Source organism: Echiichthys vipera (assembly GCF_963691815.1).
Source record: "Echiichthys vipera genome assembly, chromosome: 13".
Lineage (NCBI taxonomy): Eukaryota > Metazoa > Chordata > Actinopteri > Perciformes > Trachinidae > Echiichthys > Echiichthys vipera.
In genome coordinates this window covers 7,231,296-7,256,912 of record NC_139838.1, presented here as the reverse complement: position 1 = coordinate 7,256,912, position 25,617 = coordinate 7,231,296, and the positions used below count along the sequence as shown (strand labels likewise).

The 25,617-nt window shown below is 39.1% G+C and overlaps 2 protein-coding genes across 4 annotated transcripts in view; both read right to left on the bottom strand.

Moving 5' to 3' along the window:
• phactr4a (phosphatase and actin regulator 4a) overlaps positions 1-8,817 on the bottom strand; it is a 39,409-nt gene extending 30,592 nt beyond the window's left edge. Inside the window, exons 1-2 of one of the 3 annotated variants that reach the window (XM_083925538.1) lie at positions 8,500-8,817; positions 3,999-4,122 (exon numbers count right to left, since the gene is read on the bottom strand). The gene's annotated coding sequence lies outside the window, so the exon portion shown is untranslated. Of the gene's footprint in view, positions 1-3,998; positions 4,123-7,571; positions 7,722-8,499 lie in introns of those variants that run through there. The other 2 variants (XM_083925537.1, XM_083925539.1) reach the window with 2 other exon arrangements.
• The window catches only part of edn2 (endothelin 2), a gene marked incomplete at both ends in the record, with an annotated part of 34,566 nt that continues 13,814 nt past the window's right edge, over positions 4,866-25,617 (bottom strand). The window contains one exon of the mRNA XM_083925999.1: positions 4,866-4,959. Within this exon, the coding sequence (XP_083782125.1) occupies positions 4,866-4,959 (94 nt within the window). The remainder of the gene's footprint in view (positions 4,960-25,617) is intronic.

The window sequence follows — 25,617 nt, the reverse complement described above, 5'->3', positions numbered from 1 at the left end:
AATACTCCAGCATATTTCATACAGGGTATACGCAGGAATCCTGAAGTTAAATTGAATAATCTTTAAGACCTTTTTAAAGTTGTACTCGGTAAGAATTCAGATACGTTGTTTCCAGGGGCCTCTTTGCAGGCCAGCCTGTTCTTTCAGAGCCCTCCATGTTGTCACGTTCACGGTCGCTACGTTTTGTTTTATGTGCTCTTTTGTAAACTTTATTGACACACATTCACCTCTCTACTTCCAGTCCACCCCCTACATGTTACACACACTCTCAGTTGGAAGTTCCCGATTTCAGATTCCAAGTGAACGCAGCATAACTGGCGGTGACGAGCTGGGCCGCCAGACCAACCGCTGTCAGCAGCGTCACTAACATGGCGGCTTATTTGCATCTAGCCCGGGGAATGTCTCCACAGACACGGATATTGGAACACTTGGTTAAAAGTGCTTGGCAACAAGTGCTTTCATTAGTGAGCTTTTGATCAATCACCGTCGTTTTAACTCAATCTTTAATAGATAGGAATTTAAAAGACGATTAAATAGATAAAAATCTTGAGTACAACTTTAAGACTCTCTCCAACATTTTAAGCATAGTCCCTTCTAGTTCTAACTGGTTACATCAACTTACATTTACTTTACATTTAATATATAGCACAAGTGAATCGTCTTCGTTTGTCAGAACTCATTGTACCGGTGTATCAATGCAACATGATTGAGATAAGACTGGGTGGGAACTAAGCACAAAAGAATAGTTGATAGTGACTCAACTGTTTATTAAAAATATTGTTATTATGGTCCTCATACTATTTGTCAGACAACCTGAATTTGAGTTTAATATAGGAGCGTAAAGGGACCTTTGCTTAGCACCATCAAGCAGTAGCCAGTCAGTGAACAGTTGTCCTTTTCACATGACGTCAAATCTGGCAAGATTCCATAAATAAACTACACAGACTCATATGTTCCTGTGAATGATTAACTTCGTGGAAACTTTAGCCTACAACCTCTTGCAATATACTGTATATTAAAGAAACAAAATTGAACTCGCTAAATGGATTTTAAGACTTTTTATTACTTTTAAGGGCTTTATTTGTGTGTATATATATATATATATATATATAACTCAAAATAATAGATAATTTAATTAAACCTAAAGGTTGAGTGGCTAAGAGACTATGACATTCCAGGGCAGCCAATAAAAAGTTTGACATTTGCAAATGTTATTCCAATCATTGAAGTCTCATTCAAAACTGTCAATGTCCTATAGTTTTAGTAGACTGTTCCTATTCATCTCAAGCAGCAATGCAGCAATCAAATAGTCTTTGCACAGGTAATTGTCCATGTTGTACAGGAAGCTCGGCCTTAAATCATGTTTTGGGTATATTAGTGATTCACTGTGAACTAGGGCACCTAAAATAGCAGGAAACATCAAATAACTTCTGAAATACAAAATCTGAATTTTCTTAATGACATCCAGATGCTTGGAACGCCGTGTAAATAATGCATATGACCTCTGGATGTCACACAATAGCGGAATACAGCAGTGAATGTACAGAGGAATCCCTTTATGCATCTGTTTGAATGCAGCAGAGAAGACTCCTGTAGCAACTTTCGACCCAAGTCTGCTGCCCGCCTCCTCACCCACAAAGCCCTCCATAACCAGGCCCCTTCCTACCTCACCGACCTGCTCCACCACCACACTCCCCCAAGTAACCTGCGCTCCTCTGACCAAGCACCGTACCTGGGGTGACACAGCCTTTTCCATTGCTGCCCCCTCCCTCTGGAACTCACTACCCACACACATCCGTGACCAGCAGACCTTCAAATCGCTCATCAAAACCCACCTCTTGAGAATCGCCTTCAACCTCCAATAATACACCATTTAATTTAATTTTAACGCTTCACTTGTTTTTAAATGGGCCTGCTTTTTAGCTGTTTTATTGCTTTGAATTGTTTTACCGTAGCTTACTTGTTTTTTAATGCACTTGTTTTTAATCTATTGGTTTTTATTGCATTATTCAATTCAATTCAAAAAACTTTATTTGTCCCCAAGGGGCAATTAGGGGCATGTGAGTAAAAACATGACAAACAATACAACCATTTAAACAGACACATTCTTCCGCACATCACATAACTAACTTTAAAAGCAAGAACATTGTAGATCTGCAGTGAGTGTTATTAAAATAGATATATAAATAGAAATAGTAAATGCCCTGGTGGCTGTGGGCCGAGTTAAGGATCAGTTTATGTGAGTTTTTTTGTTCTTGTTTTAATTTTGGTCTTCACCCGGTGAGTAGCGGTTCAGAGAGGGATAAAGGTTGCTCTTCTCCTCTGCGTCCTGAACAGCGAAGCCGACGGCCCCAGGGGGAGCCACGGCATGCGAGGGGTCATTTGGAGTCCTGCTAGCAGATCTGAGCATCTGCTGTTCAAAGAGAGAGGAGAGGGTTCTGAGGGGCAGTCCAATCATTTTGGAGCAGATTTTGACAGTGCTTTGCAGGCGGTTCCTGTTTTGCTGGCTGAGGAACCAGCAAGTGAAAGAGAATGTAATGACACCCTCGATGAAGGAGTAGTATGTAAAGTATCTTTGAGTACCTTGAAAAGAACTATACAGAACAATTGCAGAGTATTATTATAATTAACGTGCTGAACCCTGAGGAACTATCAACTAAGGGTGTCACAATTCTCCAAATCCAGATTTTAAATTCCCGATTCGTTACTATGTTCAATACAAACATTTTTTCCTTAGCACTGATGATTATAACATTGTTAGAATATCGAGTCTTGATTCATAAAGATCAAGAGATTGTTGGTTTTATGTCCTTACGTCTACAGACTTCTTTAAGAGGTTAAGCTACGTGGCATCAAGTATGGCTACTGTTGAAATGTACCACACTGAAATTGAATAAGTTATTTGAACCGCCTGCTAAAACCGCCTGATAAAAAAAACCTGAAAGCTCATTTCGATCAATTTTTGATTTAATATTGACATTTTGACAACCTTACTATCAACATATCTGAGACATGACACATCTGTCCAGGGCTAAGGAGCAATGCTAATCTCAATGAATTTGGTTAAACACCTGAGTGGTTTTTAATCAGTTATGTAAGGTTAACTCCAGTAAATCAGGCTTATTTTCAGGAATGTCAGTTTCAAAAAGTTGGTTTAAATAGGTATTTTATATGTTACCATGGAAACATATCTGTGCTTAATGTATCCGGTACGTTTTTCAGTCCAGAAAAAAACAACCCACAGGTTGCTTTATGAAACAGCTATAGCCTGGCTTAGTTTATTAAACATAAACATTAATTATATTAATATGTTTGATTCTGTTTTTTTCCCCTTTAAAAAAAAAAATTAACTAGCTGATTAATGGCCTGTCAATCACACATCAAAGCTGAGCACTGAAGAGAGGTTTTGTTAAAACTCATGTCTTTGATGAAATGTTTCACCGCAGTTCAGAACCATGTACTTTCAAATGGGAAACAAAGATGAATGGCAGGCAAGCAATTCAATTACTTTCAAGGAAGTGATGGCAAAGACACTGTTTAGCTTACAAATTCACACTTTCAAATATCCTGTAGCTTTAAGACTAGAGCGTTCAACAACTGACACTCTCCTAGCGAGCTTCAAAGCAACTTTTAAAATGATGGCCCTGGCTGTAATTGGTCAGAATCAGTAGGTGCGGCGACATCATGACGCTGGCAGGGGAAGGTCCAAACAGCAGTATCAGACTGCACTTTGGAATGTCAAAAGACCCTTAGACAACAAACGGGTAAAGCCCAGCCTGTGTGGCTGAATAGGCTGCACAATGTGTACACTCCAGCATAAAAAGAGAGTGTATCCTGGCAGGCACATATTTGACCTTCTTATCAGGTGCACTAGGCCAAGTTCTTACGCACTGATAAGGCACAATTTCTCTGTGAATTCAGCTATAAAATGTAGTCATGATGAAAGAAAAATACAATAAGCCAATTTTAATTACGACAAAATGTTGTCTTCGACTCACTTCTACTGAAGATCATTGATCGTCAATACAACCTTCCCCAGAAACGCAGTTGTAGCAGATTGCCTGGGACTTCTGGTTCCAGTGGGGAAACTGAGCAGCAAAGTGATTACAGCAATCCTGCACACTACACAAACAGACGAGACCATAAAACAAGAGGACACAAAGTCAGCTTCCATCTCGATGCTGGGCTTCTTTTTGATTCCGCTCCAGCCTGAAAACATGCCGTTTTAAGCTCAGTGTATTAGTTAAGGTTTTACTGGGTGCCATTTTCTTGGATTGGAGCTCAGATCCTTGTCGGTCATTAATGAGTTTGTCACCTCGCATGCAAACTGAAGAAGCAACTCTGCCTCGAACATTTAAATCAGCTACTTTTAGCTGTCTAATAACAGACAATCCTCTGCGTGGTCAGCTTTGGTTTAGTCCAACTGGTTTGACAAGTGTTCGGCTATAATGTACACACAGCGCATTCGCAACAGCTGCAGGCAGGACTGCATGTCTGTACTGTTCACCACTTCAAATGATCCATATAAAAGACTAATGTCCACTTCTCTAGTGTGTATGTCCCTGCTACATATCACCCTCAGGATGTCCACCAAATTGAATTACTTAATAACTATTTTTACTTAATTACTTAAATTAAAATGCTTTTACATCTGTAAAATTACTTTAATGTACTAGAACACTAAGCTCATGGCACATTAAAAACGCTTAAATACTATTTTTTATTCACTGGGAACTAATTCGGCCGTTATTCAAAGACATAACGATTTCTTATTTTGCACGGGGCACTCGAAAGCCAACCTGCCCATAACAGAGAAGCTGATACGCACTTGAAGCCACAAATAATTCACTAGATAAAGTTCAGCATCACTGCAACCCAATTCTGTTCTCAAATATCCTCCCGGTGCTCTGGGCCCAGGCAAGCTCCAGCTCTCGAAGGCAACTAGCTGGTGCACGCTGGCTGCAAAACAAACACAGAGGTGAGTTAATGCTCACAGCTTTGTGAGCACACAAGCCAGTAAACTAGAGCAGCTGACACCAGGAGACTCAGTTCACGGCCCTGTACTGCTGAAACCCTCAAGACGCCACGTGAACGTGTACAGACACATAGGTTCACACACAGTCCTGTCATTATTTTACACAGCATCCAAAGGTTAATGAGGAGAGGCCCGCAAGTTACTTTACGTCTGGTTTAAGTCATTGCTTCCATGTTGTCTTTGTGAACCAAGCCCACATACGTATATCTGTCTCAGCATTATACAACACAGAGGACAAATTAAAGAGCAGTAGGCAAAATGGCAGCAAGATTTTCTGGTTTGGTAACAGGATCCAACAGCGGTATTTCAGTATTTTCACACGAGTGCAATTGGACACCTTTTTATAACTTTAATGGAGGTGAGGCCTCGTACCTTTTTACACAATTAGACTGCAATACCTTGACTCACAATACTGCAATACTTTTTGATTGACATAGTGTGAATAAATTCTGCAAAAATGTCAATACAATGCAGTATATGAAATAGGGCTGCACAACAAATCGTTTATCATCATTACACAACTTGTGCAATAAACACGTCGTGAAAGACAAGTTCAATGTTCAATTTGTTCACTAAAAATAATGTCGGAAACAATTATACTTCCTTTCTGAGTATTTTTATTAAACATGCAACTTGTTATCTGTATACTGGAAGCAGTAGAAGGACAGAACTGCATACATTTAAATATCCATTTTATTTATCATAAGTAATATTGTAGATATTAAACATTGTAAGGCTATAGTATATTATTCTCACACCATGCAGCCTTAATGACAAATATACACTCACGGGCAACTCTATTAGGTACACCTGTCCAACTGCTCGTTAACACAAATTTCTAATCAGCCAATCACATGGCAGCAACTCAATGCATTTAGGCATGTAGACATGGTCAAGAGGATGTTCAAAGCAGAATCAGAACGGGGAAGAAAGGTGATTGAAGTGACTTTGAATGTGGCATGGTTGTTGGTGCCAGACGGGCTGCTCTGAGTGTTTCACAAACTGCTGATCTACTGGGATTTTCACACACAACCATCTCTAGGGTTTACAGAGAATGGTCCCCAAAAGATCCAGTGAGCGGCAGTTCTTTGGGCGCAAATGCCTTGTTTTAGCCAGAGGTCAGAGGAGAACGGCCAGACTGGTTGGAGCTGATAGAAAGGCAACAGGAACTCAAATATCCACTGGTTCCAACAGAGGAATGCAGGAGAGCATCTGTGAACGCACACCACCACCTACTTTCTAGGGGATAGGGAACAGCAGCAGAAGACCACACTGACACTTTATTAAGCACCAGGTATGCCTAATAAAGTGGCCGGTGAGTGTACATGTATGGCAGAACAAGTTTACTAAATCAGTTTGATCTTGAACAAACACTGTTTTATGAATGAAACTTTTTTTTATACATCAAAAATGAGTACATATTTCTTCAAACGATGCTTTGCTGATCAAATTATGAAACTAACTAAGCCATAGGTCACCAGGGTGCAGGCTAATTCACTCATAAATCAAAGCGCAGTCAGGAAAGCCACAGCAAGGTTTGCAAACTACCAATGTTAACTGGCGTCGTGCTAACTGGAGAACTGCCAGGCTTGCTGCTTTTCATCAAAATAAAAACACACAAATAATGCACCTAATATAAGACCGCAACAGCTCACCACAGCATCTGAATGTACAGTGCTTATTCACATGAATATAAAACCAAGTCCAAGACACTTGCCTTTGTAATAATATTAAGAATCCTGTTGGTTTCCCTCACTTCTAATGGAAACAAATGGCACACAACTAATTATGTTAGTAATAATAACTCCTGAATGATGAATGATACACTTTAAGAAACGTCAGAGGTATTTCATACTCTAGCTGACATGCTTAATAGATACGTTGAGAAATCAATGTTAAAATCAAATGTGCTCCATTTCCACTGCACTGGTAGTTCAGACATTTTACAGAGTCCTGTTTGTTCCCTGTAAGCTCCCAATTAGCTCATTAAGAACTCCTAATTCATCGGATAAAAGGATGCAGCTCTGCAGAGCTGAGGGGAGTACAATCAGTCACAGGGCCAAGTTCATTCTGCAGACTTGGCAATCACTGAATAAAGAACCAAGCTTGAGCTTGTTTGGGAGCGAGCTGCTTGGATCTCAATGAGCTACTGTCAACAGCTAGCTAAGAATGGCCCACACATCTGATTATGCAAGTCCCACACAGAACCACAATATTCAAATGCTCAGACAACTTCACCTGAACATCTACTGATTTCTATTCGACGTACAAACCACAGTTTTAGAGACACTCCTCACAATCGGACAATATGGCTCCAAAGCATTTCTCCTTAGACTAATAGACAATTACCTCCAGCAGAAAATAGTTGGATAGCTGCCACAGAAGGTGTTATCGTAAACAAGATTCCAGTTGCGAGCCATGGTAGATGCCCGTTTCCAACTATTTGAATCCTTTGGAAAAAAACAAAATAAATAATGACAATCCCCTGTAACACACCGCCCTCAATCTCCCAACCTCATTCCAAAATGCTACCCACCTCTACGTAACCAGATGGAGATGACCAACACCTCTTTTGCCCGATGAGCGAGGTGTAATCCCTGTCGGATGCAACAATCCGCTATCTGGATACAAAGCACAATAACATGACTGACCTGATTACAGTGCTGCCTATCTAGAACAGATACAATAAGCTGCAGCTCCCTTTGTCTCCCCTCTTTTTAAGAGTCTGTGATGTCCTATAGGGCGTATTACCGCTCTCAGTACTAAGAGCAGTGTGTGTGCTTGTTAGAACATGTAGACGGGCCTGTGAATGGAATGCAGTGGAATGCTTCACAGAGGAGCGAGTTGCTGCCCAGTTCATACCTGAAGCCTCATTATGAGCCCTACAGCCAAACTGTATATAATGCTACAGCTGCGATGCAAAGGTCTGAGGGCTTCGGTGAAGCCTCAAATGCAAAGAATAATAATGATTTAAAAAAAGTTAAAGTTAAGTTAAGTTAACATTTAAACAGTGGTGAAGTTTCTGGAAAACAACAGCCAGATAACGAACAGCCCTGATAAGTGGTTTGTAAGAATAGGTAAGGTATGAGAGAAAGGGTGGCTAACGTTACCTGTACACCAACCAGCTAACATCAGACAGGTATAGGTAGCGGATAACGGATGCTAATTGGAGATAGTTAAGACATACTGTAAAACAGTGTAAACACCGTGACTTACACTTATTTTCAGTCCCCCTCATTTCCAGTGTGCCAAAACAAAACTAGGTTCGTGAGCTAAACATAGAAGCGCATTACAGAGAGCACTGCCATAATGCTAATCCCTGACTGCTGCTACAGAGAGTTGGAGCAACAGGTAGCTCCTGTCGCTGAACTTTAGCATTAGCTTTGCTAGCTCACGTTAATTAGCACACACTTGTCGTTGTAGTTCAAAAGACCAGTGTTTTACGGTGCACGGAGGATACTCACCGTTTCCTGAAACCGGTTAACTTGTGTTGGATTGAATCCAAAATGCAGGAGACGTGTTTTTGTTGTGTCTCGTTGTGTCTCGTCCCTGATTACTTGTGACACTTGTCGCTGCTGTCCGTCACAGGGAGAGAGTGAGGCGGAACTAGCTTCCTTAACTACGTTTTGACCCACATAAAGTCACAAAAGTTACGTTCTGGAGCTGGAGGGAACGGAAAGTATGAACGCACCGCCCGAACAGTACGCCAAATACCGAGAAAGCCGTTACATGTTGTATTTAAGTGTTTGTTAACACTTTGCTGTCAAAAGGTGTTGCACATAACTCGGTAGAGCGATTAAATACTGTTGCGCATGCGCAATTTTCTCTCAGGAAGGCTGCTCCCCCACCTACAGAGTAAAGCACGTGACCACCCGAGCTCTCCTAGTGCTGTGGCAAATTTGGCAGTGACTGTTGCCTCAGCCAAAATATTATAGTTTAGGTATGGCAGCTAAAACACTTTGGTTAGATGCAGGGAAAACCACTTATAATGATTACAGTCAGGCAAGCTAGGTCCCCTTTGACATCATTCAATTCAATTCAATTTAAGGAGCTTTATTGGCATGAAAAGGCAGTGCTTATTGCCAGAGCAAACAAATATTAAGAATAATTAAAACAATAACCATATAAGCTAATAATCACCAAAAAAAGCATACATAAAAATATATAATAAAAGAACAGCCAGAATTAAACCATGTTCATATTGTCATTGTCATGTGGTGTTGTTTCACCGGATGTCCGTCAGGCTGTGGCAGAACAACAGATATTTAGCTGACAATATGCAGCAATTTTTTTTTCATTCTGTCACTATCTGAAACTTTAAAACAAAGATGTTTGGTTAGACTTGAAGAAAACGTATGGTCTTGAATAGAGGTTTGAACCGTTGATATGTTTTTATGAAGTTCATTTGGCTTAATCAACCCAATAAAATAAAAATAATGCGAAATAATATAAAGTAGACTAACAATTTAAAGTTGTATGTATACATACACTGGATATCAGAATTAAGGGAGACCAATTATAAATACTTGATTTATTGATTGGTTGATTTGCTACTATCAAATGCACTTCGTTTGAACCCAAGAACTTTTTTGAAATTGTATCTCACCCTGGGATAACTGGAAAGTATAGAAAAAGACTTACGTATTTGTAATGTTCATAAAAATGTAGTTCTGTAATAATATTCATGTACAAGGATTCAAGGGTTTTATTTGACACATCTACACACGAAAGCATTATGTTCCTGAAATGCAGTGTGGCATACTCTTACGGCTGTGCTAGTTAAAAAGCTAGCTAAAAAAATTATATATGCAGTGGAGATCAAAATTAGTATTATTATTAATATTAGTATTAGTATTAATTCTTGATTTATTCTGAAATACTGTTTTTTTTTACAATTAAGAATTTGATAGAATATCAGTTGTGGTTATACCACTGCTGCACTAGCATGTTTTTTTTTAATATCCAAGGCACTTGAACAAAAACCTTTGTTTCGTGAAAAAAAAAACAGTAGAGAAACTAGTGATGTCCTGTGGCCCAGATGTATTGAAGAATGACTTCAGCACATCTGCGCCCACAGGACATCAATTTTCATGCAAAACAAAGCCCATAATTGCAGTGAAGTTATTGCATGTTGCCAAAGGAGGTTCACATAAACATTTGCATTCGCTCTGCCATGTAGCTGAACAAGAGGCCCAACTCCTGCTGCAGAAAACATTCCCCAAACCATGACATCCATCCATCCATCCATCCATCTTCAACCTCTTGTCCCTGTCGGGGTCGCAGGGGGCTGGAGCCGATCCAGGCCGACATCAGGCGTGAGGCGGCGTACACCCTGGACAGGACGCCAGACTATCGCGCATAGAGAGACAGACAACCAGCCACACCTACGGGTAATTTAAAGTCATCAATTACCCAAACACATGCATGTCTTTGGACTGCGGGAGGAAGCCGGAGATCCCGGAAAAAACCCACACAGACACGGGGAGAACATGCAAACTCCACACAGAAGGGCCCCAGCTGGGATTCAAACCAGGAACCCTTTTGCTGCGAGGCGACAGTGCTACCCCACCATCTTGACATGACACAGCTAAAGTTCAATATATTTGGGTCCGATGGGAAACATTATGTGCTGCATCGGACTGGGGACGACTGAACCCAAAGTGTGTGAAGAAGTGGAGAAGGAAGTTTCAGAGTCCAGATCTAAACCCCATAGAGAATCTCTGGAAAATCCTGGGCAACAAAGTAATGTCTAAGAAACCCACTACAGTTAGTGAACTGTGGAAGACACAGAGTCAGAATGGACCAAGATCAAACCAGAGCAGTGTGAGAAACTAGTGATGTCCTGTGGGCGCAGATGTGCTGAAGTCATTTAAAGCTGTGGCCTCTACACTTCCTGTTCATTTTTGAATCCTAGAGAAGAAAACATGGTGGAAATCTTCTCTTCTTACACAGTGGTTACTGTTCACTAATTTTCCTCACTGCTTTTTTCACATAATTATGTTTTTTTGTCGAAGTGTCTTGGTTATTTAAAAAAAAACATGGTAGTACAGCAGTGGTATAGCCACAGTGGATATTCTATCAAATTCTGAACAATTAAAACATAACAGTATATCAAAATAAATCAAGTATCAATAATTAGTTTTTTAATTTTGATCTCTGGTGTATATATACAGTATATATATATATATATATATATATTTATACAGTATATATACATATAAATCTCATTTTTTGCACTAGCACAGCCATAAGAGTATGCCATACTGCATTTCACGAACATAATGCCTATTTGCGTATACTGTATGTGACAAATTTAACCCTTTAATCCTTGTACATGAATATTAATACAGATTCAATTTGATGAACATTACATAGAAGCCTGTTTCTATACTTGCCAGTTGACCCAGAGAGCGATACAGTTTCCAAAAAGTTAATGGGTTCAAATGAAGTGCATTTCATAGTAGCAAATCATCAGGCAATGCTGATATTATTAAGGAAAAAAGGTCAGATGTATTTCAAATATCATTGTAACTAAGATTTTGACTGATTAGTAAGAAATATTTAGTGGCAGACAATGACTTAGATTTTATCATGTTGATATTGTCATGTTTGGTGTTCAAATGCACACTGCACAGTGTTAGGGAGGCGTGGAACTATAGTTGAACTACATTTTGCAGTAGTTTGCTGGTGACGACATTCATATTTGCATTATGATTCTAGTCAATTACTTTTTTGTCATTTGTGTAGTTAAACTATAAACAATTTTGAGCCATTAAGGAAAGGAATGATGTTGGGGTGGCTGTGGCTCAGTTGTAGAGTGGGTCATCCTCCATTCTGGAGAATGTCAGTTCGATCCCCAGCTCCCCCGGTCTGCATGTTGAAGTGTCCTTGGGCAAGATGCTAAACGCTAAATTGGTGAATGGGGTGTGAATGGTTAGATTAGATAGTATGTAGATGTCCACTGCCATCAGTGTGAATGGGTAAATATGACAAATAGTGTGAAAGTGCCTTGAGTAGTCAGAAGACTAGAAAGGTGCTATTGAAGTCCATTTACAATGTTGTTTATTCTGCTCTAATTGAACCTTTGACCAGCTCCACCTCTTTGTTTCACCCTGACCACCTGGAGGGCACGCTCATGTTTTGAATCCGTATTTAGTAAAATTAAACTTGAATATTCGGGGAGCCAATTGTTCAGAGAAAGTGCTGCATGTTGTTTAGAAGTTACCTGCTGAGTAATCCTGTTTGGTACTCCCACATGGACTCTAGTTCTGTCTGAATGGTGTACATTAAACTAAAAATTAATTTCTTTATCTAAACAGTGGGCACTTTTTACAGTAAACTCAATTGAGTGGCATTTTTTGCTGACTATTTTGTTTCAAATTTAATTTGGTTTATTTAACTATCAATTTGATCTTTTGTTTTGACAAAGCCATTTTAAAAGGAGCTTTAGTTAGCCAAGCTGGATTTCTCCCATGTTGCTGTAGTCTATATTCCAGTGTGAAGTAATTGGTAGCTTGCAGAGCTTTCAAAGTACACTGCAAATTTTGAGCAGCATTCAACTGAAATTTGTCTCATTCAACTCTGCTGTCTTGAAGTGAGTAGTCATATACTGTATCTTTGTTTGGTTTTCTGCAGAAGGTACAGCAATTAAACGTATGCACACTGTGATCTCTTCTGGTCATTTGTTGAACTACATGGTGTGAGCACAGAGCATGTTTTTGTAGGCTGTGCACCATAGATCAGAGGCAGAGATTTGTCTGCCATCTACTGGGCTGGTAAAGACTCTGCCACTGAGTGGAGACTTGCCGGATGAATCTGAGACACAACCACACTTATGGGTATTTTTTATTTACTGTTAAATTAATCTACCTTCCTTCATATTCAAAAAAAGAAGAAACAAAGAAAAAAAATCACATTTTCCAGACACTCCTCTAACATTTATTATCAAGAACAAGGCGTCAATGTCAGGGCTGATAATGAAGCAGTCCAATTTATGTAACTTGAAGATGTATGTGCCCTTTGTTTGCCTGGTATTAGGTAATAAACACAGCATTCAGCGCTGCCTGCTGTGAGAATAGCTGCCACAGCCATTCCCAGTCGAGATTTGTTTTTTCTGCAGAATATTTTGCTGAACAGCTCTCCATGAAGGAAAAGTCGGACAAAAGCATGCCTGCCACTGACCTTTAGATGGACCCAGTCTTGTCTTATTGCCCCAGACAGGGTTTCCCACCCTTTTACTGTACTTAATTATAGTCACCCTTTTATGACTTGATCCCATGTGTTTTTGCTGGGTCACTGGTCAAGACTTATTGTTAAAGTGCTGGGATATTAACAGTCAAGGGAAAGAGGAGGTTATATAGGTTGTATCCACCCACTGTTGGGTCTGTGTAAATCATAAATAAGTCATAGAGTGTGGTCTTTACCTATTCTGTAAGAGGCCTGAGATAACTTTTGTTATGATTTGGCGCTATAAATAAAATTGAATTGAATTGAATTGATTTATAGTCCTGACAACAACATACTAAACATGTGTATTGGTAGGTTTATACATTGGCAGATGTAATACATTTATCATGCCCCCAATCAGAATCTGAATGAGAATCAGAAATACTTTAACCCCCTGGATGGAGACAGGGGTCACAGGTGTTTTCACCCTCCAAGCAGTGCATTTTGTATCAAATATCACATAATCTTTCTCGCATACTCTGTGCACCTGTTTACAAATGAATGTTACATGTTGTTAATGTCATGTAACTTTCCGTTCAACTATATTTAAATGTACACCTCTTATCCACCCTAAACATCCACTTACAGGTACAGATCATGAACTTCTCAATAAATTCCCTAAGCAGAACACATGCTGTCTACATGCTGAGATGTCTCTGTGGTCTGGTTTGCATTAGACAAACAAAAAGTTTTGAATTGTACACAAAACATGGATTATGATGTAAAAACATGCACATTCTAACCATGGCTCTGCAGCATCATTAAGGTCTGGGGAATTATCTGAGATAACATAATCCACCCACCGCTCTGCAGAGAGGCACGTTCATAGCTGAGCCTTTGTGATGTTTCTTCTACTTGATTGATGCAGCATTTTTACTTTTTGTAGGTTATCTTTTGAACTTATAATAGAATCGGCTATATAAAATGTATCATTGTTCTTATGTTTCTGATGTGATGATGGGCTGGGGCACATGGCTGTAGGAACTCCCACCCTTGGATTCATTGTCCAATTGATTGGAATTTCTGTTCAACAAATTATCTAATGACAATTGTACATCTGTTCTAGGTTGAAGCAAATGTGTTTGCCTCATGTCTTTGTCCATTTTGACTGTGATGAAGACACAGATTTGGTTGAAACATTAGTCTGTTTGCTCTATACAAGGCCTCGGTTTTTTCCTTTTTGGAATGTTTAATCTGGAGATTCCTCATCAATCCTCATCAACAATTAACTCCTTCGTTTAACAAACACTCTAAGTTGACTCTGGTTCACTGAATCCACTCATGCACATTTAAAACAGTCCGGACTGGACCCGGGCTTTAAAGACACACAGATATAATAGTATTTATTCACAGCCCCAATACCTCCTAGTGACTCAGCTTACAATTCCCTGTAGATATGGTAGTCACAAAAACATGTTCTTGAACATGTTGTACATGTCCTCCTCTTTCTTGTAATTTTCCACAAGATCATGGTTATGTTTTCCAATGTTGCCAATCAGTGTAGTGATCTGGGTATTAAACTTAGAAACAGGGAACAAACAGAGGAAACCTGCGTCACTGAACCCTGAAAAGGCTAACTATAAATATGCTAGATAGTCCGACCATTTCATGAATAGAATCAGCACAATACATGTTCTGTTTGATTAGCTACGCCCACGTCTCCAGATCTATAATTAGCAAGCAGAATTATATTTCAGCTTTTGTTGTGTCTCCTTTTTGGCCACTTATTTCCGGTGACAAATCCGATCTGACCATAAATTCTATGGCCAGAAAGTCACAAATCAGACATCATTTCTGTGATCAGCACAGAAAACATTTACTGAGTTTGGGTTTTCTTTTGCCAAGAGGAAAAATAGTCCCCATTCAAAAGCAAACTTTAATGTTCAAAGCCTGTATGTACTGTATGGCTGCATGTGTTTCTACAGTTCAGGTGAGCGTTAATGTGCTGAAATGTGTTAGCCCTGTCATGAATGTATGTAACATATATATTCATATATACTGCAGTGTGGACTGATCATGGCATGTAGAAAACACAGAGCTAAAAACCTAATTTCCTTACTCGCCATTTTGTTTTGAAGGGTTATTACCAGGCCCTCACCACAGCGACATTCTGGTTGATCCAATCAGGAACTGCCAAAAACTGCAGTGTCCACTAGGGGCAGGTTTCATCATAGAGCAGTTTCTCGTTGACCCCCATGTTAAACAGGCCGTTTTCACAGCATCATTAAACCTGTTTAAGGTCTGGTACAAAAAAACATTCTAGTCTGTATGTTTAGGTCATATCTCCACGACAACACTTAGGGGGGTGAATTTTTTTTGTACCAGATTAGTTTTTATTTTATTGGAGGTTAAAGTTTATGAATAATTAGGGGCGTGGTCTCTTGAGTGACAGCTAGCCTCTGGCCCTCACTTCTCCTCGGAGGTAAACGTCAGCCAGTTGGAAGTATCTCTGTAGGCGAGGACGATTAGATCAAGTTGAGAGAACGGACCCCAACAGAGAGGCTACTTCTATTTCTTTTATGAAGTCTATGGTCATTACACATTTATGACTTCACTGACCTGCTGGACTGCAGAATGTTGTGGAGCAAAAAATATGATCCAATGGGAGCACTTTACATTACAGCTCAGCAATAGTGGGGTTATAGTTTGATTATAGAGTAAACAATTAAATAATATCCTATTAATAACCGGGTAATAGCTTAGTATTAACAATAGTTCTATCTGGAAAATATAAGACCCTGGATCCCAAAACAAAGGGTAATAAGATAGTTAAGCATTATTATATGGCCATAACCAAATTTCTCTCCCAAGAATTTCCATGTGATTTTGAAGGTGTTACACTGATAGCAGCCTATAATATTGTGAACACATCATTCTATATTATCTCATTATAATGGGGTTATTAACCCAATAAAGTCACCACATAACCATTTTGAATCCAAATATTGCACTGATATAATAATTTTATGTTAGCGGATTACCATATTGTTACCAAATATAATTATATCATTACTAAATAGTTTGGTCTCGTTGCTGTCTTTAAATGTTTTTTCTTGTAATTAATATTCTTGTTTTTTGGCTCTTTCGGTTTAATACTGTATTACCCAGATATATCCACTGTTAATACAAATTACCTGGTTATTACTTTGGTAATGCTATTAGTGAGCTGTAATGTAAAGTACTGCCAACGGTTCAGTCATGGGAGTATTACCATCCATCCTGCAGAATGATAACAGATGCATACATGCCATAAAAAAAACGAATTCATCATCATATCTGTGTATAATATAATGGATTAGGGTGGAGTTAATTACAGCCCAAATGATGATGATGTGTAATTTACAATCTTGTGTATAATAGTAGAGTGAGGCCGGACATCCTGTCAGTGGCATTCCTAATGGACCTGAGTCGCTTTCTCCACAATAACAACTAATCACTCATAAGCCTATTATGACAGTGGAAAAGGTGAAACAGCAAAAACACAAATGTGGGTTATATTTGGTAGCAAGGGTGAAGCCACTGTCCTGATAATAGAGCCGCCTACACTTTCCCTTTGTCACCCTGCAGGAAACAGACAGGAAAACAATAAGCTCATCACTGTGGACACAGAGGCTGATTACACGCGGCCATATCACGGTTTCACTCAAACAGTAGATAAGCCAATGCCAAACAATCCGGAAAAACACATTTTGGGTGACTCATGATTATAACCCTCATTACTGACGTTTAGAAACATGCACAATATCCATCCATGACAGGCCCTTTCAATCCCCACAGAGGTTCATTACAAGTTGTACCAAATGAACTAATTATGTCATTGTCCAATATAGCAATTTACAAATCTCTTGATTATTTCAGGGCAAGTAAGGTCACAATATACCTCTAATGTCACTGCTTCAATGGGATGTTTGGTGAAATACCTATACCTATAAGTATGTTGTGGCAAGTGAAGTGTAAAATAATATGATCAGAGAAAGCTTGAATTGATCCTACAGCATAATTGGGTTGTTAAACAGAAATACATGTATGATGATGTTAGAAAATACGATACATATCATGGATGACTGTACTGACCGACGATCAACTATAATATTAAAACTCCTCTGTGGGTTCAACACTACGAATCACACCTTTCACATATAGTTATTTGATCCACTGTTGAGATGTAAATGTTGATTATAAGGGCCTGAAGTTACATTTTCAATGTAAGACGTAATGACATGTTTTTAGAAAAATCTGGAATTACCCGCATTTATGCATAAAATATTAATAAAATGTGGTCTTGTCTATAATTGACAAATACACTCTATGTAAACTTATAATACTCAGATAATTTGTGTCTAAATCAGCATATTTATTAAATAAACTCAATATTAAAAATCCAAGTTTGTAAACTTTTAAATAAAAGCTAATATTACATCTCAAACCTTTTATTTGCACGGGTATAGTATAGCACTACCATTTTAAAGAAGTCAGTTCATTTTTACATTTTTTCACAACAACATCAAAAGATCCATCCAATCACTACGTTAACAAAACTTTATGACACTTAAGGCAAATCTGATCTACAGAGGTGGAGCCGTCTACCACCTTCTTTAGCCTGAAGGGTACAGACCATTCAAATAAACCTTTTTACCTAAGTACTTTTTAACAGCATTATAACTTTGTTCATCTGGGCTAATGTTAGAATTGCTCGAACTTTGCTACAGAGGAGCAGGTCAGTGTGGGCTTAGTCTACCCAACCTCCTTGGTTACTACTGGACCACTAACACACATAAGCTTTGATTCACTTCACCTCAGAGTAGTTTGTATCAGATTTAGGTTGATTCATGCTCTGCATCCTCACTTCAGAGGCTCGGGGTCATACACATATAGAAGCAGGTCATTGGCGTATAGTGAGACTATAGTGTTCTGTACCACATCTCTTGATACCCCTAAACCCTCTTTCTGCCTTCAAAACAATTGACAGCAGCACAATGGCAATTGCAAACAGCGGCGACGGTGGGCATCCCTGCCGTATCCCTACCCTTCTTGGACATCATACAGAGAGAAGCCTGCATAAGTGTGGGCAGTGGCAAGCCCCGTTAATTAGACTGATTAAACATATCGAGTGACATTTTATTCAATTCAGCAGGGTACCTGTCAGGGCCTAAAGACTTGCTACTATGCATGTTTTTAATAATTATTGATCTCCAGTAGCGATCTGGGGCATGTCAGGCATTACAATCTTTGAGGGTTCAAAAAAAATATGCAATCTCACCCAAACTGTGACTTCTCATGCAATTTCTTTTTTGTCAGATTTATCGATTGTCTTATTAGAAGGGCGCCGCAGATGTAATATACTGTTTCTTTACATCAAGTGGTAATGTGTTAATTAACAGGATCATTTGAAATCAAAGTGAATGTATGATGGAGCGCTGATATAGTACCACAGAGAATGAACATCATGTTGAGTTCTGGAAAAGTCCAATTTCCAGTCAGTTGAAAAGCTTTTCACAGTCCAATTACAGCAACTGTAAAGCCTTGAACCAGGTTTTTTATTACCTGTCAGCTCAAACAGGAGACACCAAGGAAAGTTACAAGTTACTTTTGAGAAAAGATTCCATAGCGTTTTAAAAGGGATCAGGAAAAGTACAAAAGCCTTATCTGAACAAGTTTAACAGAAAGGTCACATCTCACGGACGACATTCAAACAAGGTCTGTCTGTCTGCGATGACACATCGTCTGTTCATCGACTCACAGACACAAGAGGCAGCAATGTGACTGTTAAGAACAAACAGTTTATTGATGGGTAGACAGGTGCATTACGGCATCACTCACAGAGAGAATTACAGGGACACACTGTCTAGCCATAACATTTATGCTTTGTCCCTCTGTAGATCATGTGGGTGTTATTGTTATGATGCCAAAAAGGTGTACAAGAGACCCCATAACCAATATACTGTAGGTAACACACTGGTGAGAGCAGGCCTCCAACTCCATCACCCTCACATTTCCTTAGCTCTGTCTATACGTATGTACTGTATATTCCCATGTAGTCAATGCTAACAATGCCATTTCATGCATAAAACTGACTCATTCAACCAACCGCACACAGGATGGAAATACAATATTAAAGGTGTAATTTCATGTTCTACCATACATGCTCAAATGATGACCACCAGATCCTTTCCACAGCAAAACACAACAAAAACTGTCGGATAGGTAATAAAACATGCACACAGAGGGGAAAATAAACTCCATAACCGTAAAACACAAACTCTTCTAGATACATGAACATTGGCCTTAATGAGTTTGACATTAGACCCTTTTTGTGATTTAATATTTTTTGTCATGTGTCTTTATGTGTTTGTTGTATGTTTTGTTCTTTATTTCTTTTTTAGGGTTAAAAAGGTTATTCTTGTTTTTTGTTACATTGTTCCCTATAACAATTTATAATAAAACAAGTTACATACATATACAATTTTTGTTAATTCCCATTGTATATTTCTTTTCATTTAGTTTCTTTGTATATATGTAGCCTAAATGTGTGTACATGCTTAACATTGAAATGTTTGGGGTATTTTAACATATAGGGGGTAAATGGTTTGTATATATACAGTACTAGTATTTTCCTTTTTGTACACCATAATCCTCTTTATGCATTTTGTATATACGTAGCCTTGATAAATTATTAGTTCATATGCTTAATATATTATATAGAATTCCTACTATTTAATGTTGACTATCTGCAACAGGTTTGGTATGTCATGTATGCTCAAATCTGCATTATGGGAATTAAAGATTGTGACCCTCTGAGAAAGAGTCTGCTGTTTGAAACCTTACAGAGCATTAAAATCATTCAGGAGCCACAGATCCTTGTTTCAGGGCAATTAAGATGTAGAGAAGCCAGTAACCATATTAAAGCAAAATAACACCAATTAAAAATGGAACATCAAGGGCAGAAAACCCAGATTTATGTCTTTATCACTTTGAAAAAAACAGACAACACACAGCAGGTTGGTATAACCACCATGTGTATTGATGGATTGCTTGATTGATGTCCTTTCTTCTCCTTGTCCCTGTCTAGGTTTATGAGAGGGATAGGGGTCAGGGAGAACTTGTTTCAAGTCCAGCACAAAGCTGACTACAAATTCCTATGAATAATATAACTGTCAAAAAGATTTAGAGCACTGTAAAGGGGAAATAAAAAACTGAATTAAGTTTCATTTTCTGTCCATTACATTTCTGGTTGTCACCTTCATTGCATCCCTAACCCATTCAGAGAGCTCTCAGCTGTCATGTCTGTGGCAGAGAAAACCTCACCTTAAAGCATGGCTTCTGTGGGTATAGCTGAGAATCTGCCAGTGCTGGACTAACCCATCAAATCCAAGAAAAACATTATTTTGTCATTAATTATTTTCTCTGCATGCTACATTGACCTCTGTAATACTGTGGCTTCCTTTTGCCAACAACGTGGCAAAACGAGATGGATTACATCATTGTAATAATGAAGCTTTTAAGACAACCTCTGCAAGTAAAACCCAGTCAGCCAATAGGCTTAAAATATTAAGGGCCTAAATATCCCCAGACATTATTGCATCCCGCTTTTCAGTGCTGTGTTCTGGTTGGGTTGGAAAAGCTTCTAATATCTGATTGAAGGCCAAATTTTGCTTTAAATAGTGTCGGTCTAAAGGTTAACAAGCAGTAGGTGTTGAAATTTTACAACGACCTCAATTTATTCAAATTGAATTGATGCAATTAGTGGATACTTTTGCAGGGACAGTAAATCTGCAAGAACATTTCATGTCAAGTTCAACTTGGTGAGTCTGCTGAGCTGTGAGGTGTCTATCACAGCCTGTTAGCTGCTTTGTCTAACCCTACTCTGTCAGAGTAACTGATCCACAAAAGAGGAACAGTCTGCAGACAGCTATGAGACAGAAGTCGACGGTACAAGTTAGCGACCGAGCTGTATTTCCATATTTCCTGTGGGAGTCACTGTGATAAACCAGCGCTAGCCTGGTCAGCTAGCAAGTTAGCTTTTAGCTCACCAGCTACAGCAGTTCACCAACGAGCCCTGCAAGTACAGTGGATATTATTATAGACTGTATAACAAATGGACGTAGCCTCTCCGTCAAGGTCTTTTCTCTAAACTTGATCCAATCGTACTTACCTCTGGTAGTCGCCATTTTGTAAGATTTTGACTCCGCTTCATTTCCTCTTACCAAAAAAGGGCATTGATGTGTCGTTAGGGGGAGGGAGATACGTCAATGTAAGTGGTGCAAGTTCGACTATTTAATTAGCATAACAGAGCTAACATGGTGTGTTCCCAAACCATCTGTTGGTACAGTTGATTGAAAAGCAAACCATCTTGTCATCGTGATGAAGCATTAGCATGCTAGTCCTGACAGCCAGCCTCCGAGGTGAAGTGAGGGCCAGGGGCTAGCTGTCACTCAAGAGACCACGCCCCTGATTATTCATAAACTTTAACCTCCAATAAAATAATAACTAGCATGTTACAAAAATATTCACCCTTCAGAATCAGAATCAGAATCAGCTTTATTTGCCATGTATGTGGGAAAGAAATTTGACTGGATTTTTTCTCCTCTGTGTACACAATACACAAAAATACAAAAAACACAGTATTTAACACTTACCCCTAAGTGTTGTCATTGAGATATGACCTAAACATACAGACTAGAATGATATTTTGTACCAGGCCGTGCTATGAAAACGGCCTGTTTAACATAGGGGTCAATAAGAAACTGCTCCATTATGCAAACTGCTCCTAGTGGACACTCAGAGAACTAGAGTTTTTTTCACTTCAGTATTGGATCAACCAGGAAGTTGCTGTGGTAGGGGCTTGGATATTATCGCTACACCAAATAATCTGCACAGGATTATTTAACTGTACCACATTTGTTTAACCACAATGTCTGTTGTATTCTGTCACAATTAGTTAATTGTTTGATTTATTTATGCTAGCTTTATTTTTATTTGATTGATGTTAGCTTATGGTTACTCTGACTCTTTCCCATCTTTGTATTGAAACTGTTGCACAATAATTTCCCTTGGGATAAATAAAGCTTCTTGAATTTTGAATCTTTAATGAATCTTGAATTCTTCTGTAAACAGGCACAGTGATTGTTATACACAGCTGGATCCACTGCCACCCCGTCTCCTGTCATCAAAAATAAAGACCATCATCAAAGGCCACCCTCCTGGGCGTCCCTGCTCGATAAAACTAAGGATGGGAGTATACCCAGAATTGTTGGAGCATCACGGAAACTTGATAAAATAGCCTCTGGGGAAAGGGTCTTTGTTTTGAAGGGAGATTCCTCAGACTATAATTAGTTTCCAAAAGATCTGCAGAGTGTCAGATATATTTAGGCTAGAAAATAAAACAAAGGTGTGTCTGAAGTTATGGAATTTGTGAGTACGTAGATTGATAAGATAGAGGTTCGAGACAGTCTCTGTGATGTTTATAAGGGGATAAACATTCCTAGCAGGGCATTAGATCAGTTTTTCCCCCAGATTTACAATAATGACATGTTAGTGTCTAGGGCTGAGATGGAATTTATCCATTGGAATTTACATTCCTTTGTGAACAAGATCATTGTAATGGTTTTACCTCCCACATTGTTGGATCAACATGTTAAAAAAAAATCCACCCAGGAAGGATGCTGAGAATGAAGGTATAATCTTGGACATAATAGTGTAATAGTAATAGTAATGTGTTGAGGATAGTCCTGTTTATGTTTGAATATTAGCTGCCGCATTGTGTTTACTGTGGTTTGAGTAGGCGGTACAAATGAAGGTGTCAATGCTGTGCATATCACACCCATCCTCTGATCTCCAATGCGCCTTAACACGTTGGCTTTTAGGCCTGAGGCTTGGGTAATAGTTTTTGTTAGATGAGTTGCTAAGGGTCAGGTTGTTCTGTGTTCTGCGAAGAAACATAGGTGTGATGACCATACTTAACCTCAGTTGTACAGAGACAGTGTCCATCAAACCCAGACTAAAAATCACTCTTTTCTCTCTTTAGTCTCCACTATAAATGTATCAGGCTATAATGGTTAACATTAAAGAGGAACCGCATATGTGAAAAAAGCCTTTTGTGTGTCCGGAGGAGGTGCATGTGAAGTCTCTCCTCAAGGGAGGTCACTTGAGGTAGCGTTGGCTGAGGTTGAAGATTACACATTTTTGAAAGTGGAAAACATGTAGAGCAAGACATGAAGTTAGCTTCCCATTAATGCGGTACCTCTATAGCAGCGTTCACACACACACTGCAAACCATAAATTATCTAGAAATTACCTGGTGGGGTTGTATGTGAGAATGCAAATGTCACATACAACCAGTTGGACCAGGCATCAAACAGAGTTTATCCTGTCAGCTCCCTTGTAGAGAAAGACATTTTAATCACCAAGTGAGCCCATGTGTTAATACAGACGCTCATTCTCTGGTGTATTCACAGAGAGAGAATGGGCAAACTGTGTGAAAACGTGCAAAGGAGAAACTCCAGACCATGTGACCTGATTCTCTTGACATTCATATGTGAAAACAACTTTAGTTCAAAGGTTGAATATGGAGCATGAGCAGAACACCACCATCTAGTGTCTCAAGATCGTAGTCGCAACAACAAAACATAATTCCACCAGTCTTGTTTCCACGTCTGGAGACAGAGCCGGCCCAGTGGCCTACAGGAGGCGGGGTCTGTTTGAGTCTGTATTGTATTGCAGAGGAGTTTGACTGAAAGTTAGCGTCAGCTGTTACAGCTAAGTTAACATGAAAGTTAGCTTACCCAGCAAGAAGCCATTTGGGCGTGTGTTTTAATGCTGTTGAACCCCTTTATCTCTTTTAATAAAGATCCCACATATTCAACCATTAACAGTTGACTTGACAGTACTGAAAGTAAAACTAGAAACGTGTGTTGAAATTTTCCCATGCCTTGTTGTTTTGTCTCAGCTCTTGTCGCCTTCACAGATGAGTGCCTGACAATGAAACTGTGACAAGAAGTTCCTTGGAAAATTTAAAGTGTATACAGTATTTCATTTATAGTAACAAATGAAGAAGTTATGCTGAGCTTTAGCAAAAAAAACAAACGTAAAATGTTTAGCTGTTGTAATGATCATGAACAAATATAGAGAATATACGCTAGATATCCAAATTAGAGAACAAGTTATTAGTACTTTTATTCTGAAATTGTTATTGTTAATTGTCCATCATTTAATAGAATATCAGCTGTGGCTATACATCTGGTGTCCTAGCTGTTATTTTTTTAAATAACCAAGACACTTCAACAAAAATCTTTATTTTTTGGAAGAAAGAAGTGGGCAAAATTAGAGAACACTTTCAGATCCTTCCCAGTTATTGGTGTTAATCTGGCCCCTGGTGACAATTTACTTCATTGTTGGACACACCCTATTTATCTGCAGCTCTCCTGGTTACTTTGTAAGAGGTTGTCCAGATGAAGTATTTAAAATTTGCTCTCTAATTTTAATCTCCAGTGTATAACAACGAAAAGTAATCTGCACTAATTTGTGTGTATTCCACGTATTTATTGTGTGTATTCAACACATTGAAAGCATGAGATGTACACATGTAGACTTTTTTCTAATCCTATCCAAGTGGTTTTCATGCCTCACCCAGATCCTCACTGTTTGTAGTCTAAAATCGATCATAAAACAATATTTTTGGTGCCTTGTTGTCGCGTTCCACTTCCAGTCCGCCACTGTCTCCCGGCCGACTTTTGTTCACCATTTTGTAAGATATCATACAAATTTGTTTGCAAAACTTTCTGTATGATATCCTATGAACCTGTTCATTGGAATACGTTGAGTTTAGACAACAAAAGATGAAGCTTAAGAGTTTAAAAAAGGTTGTGGTTTGGCTTGGTACTTGGACACAGTTCACCCTGGGGAAAGTCCTGAGCTGACCCTCCTCCCCACAAGGATTTTGGCACTGTTATACAACATCAACTGATTGCCTTCTTTGCTCCAGGTGTAATTTATACAGCTGCAGTACTTTTTGTAGGTATAGGTACTAGGTAGTACGAACAGTGAATGAGGACAGCCTGCTGGGTAACATCCATCCATCTATCAGGGGCTGGAACCGATCCCAGCTGACATTGGGCCTGAGACGGGTTACACCCTGGAAAGGACGCCGGTCTATTGCAGGGCACATAGAGACAACAGAGACACACAACAACTACTCATACCTACGGGCAATTTAGAGTCATCAGTTATGTCATGCATGTCTTTGGACCATAGAAAACCCACACAGACAGGAGGAGATCATGAACTCCACACAGAAGGGCCCCAGCCGGGATTCAAACCAGCAACCCTCTTGCTGTGAGGCGACAGTGCTAAACACCACA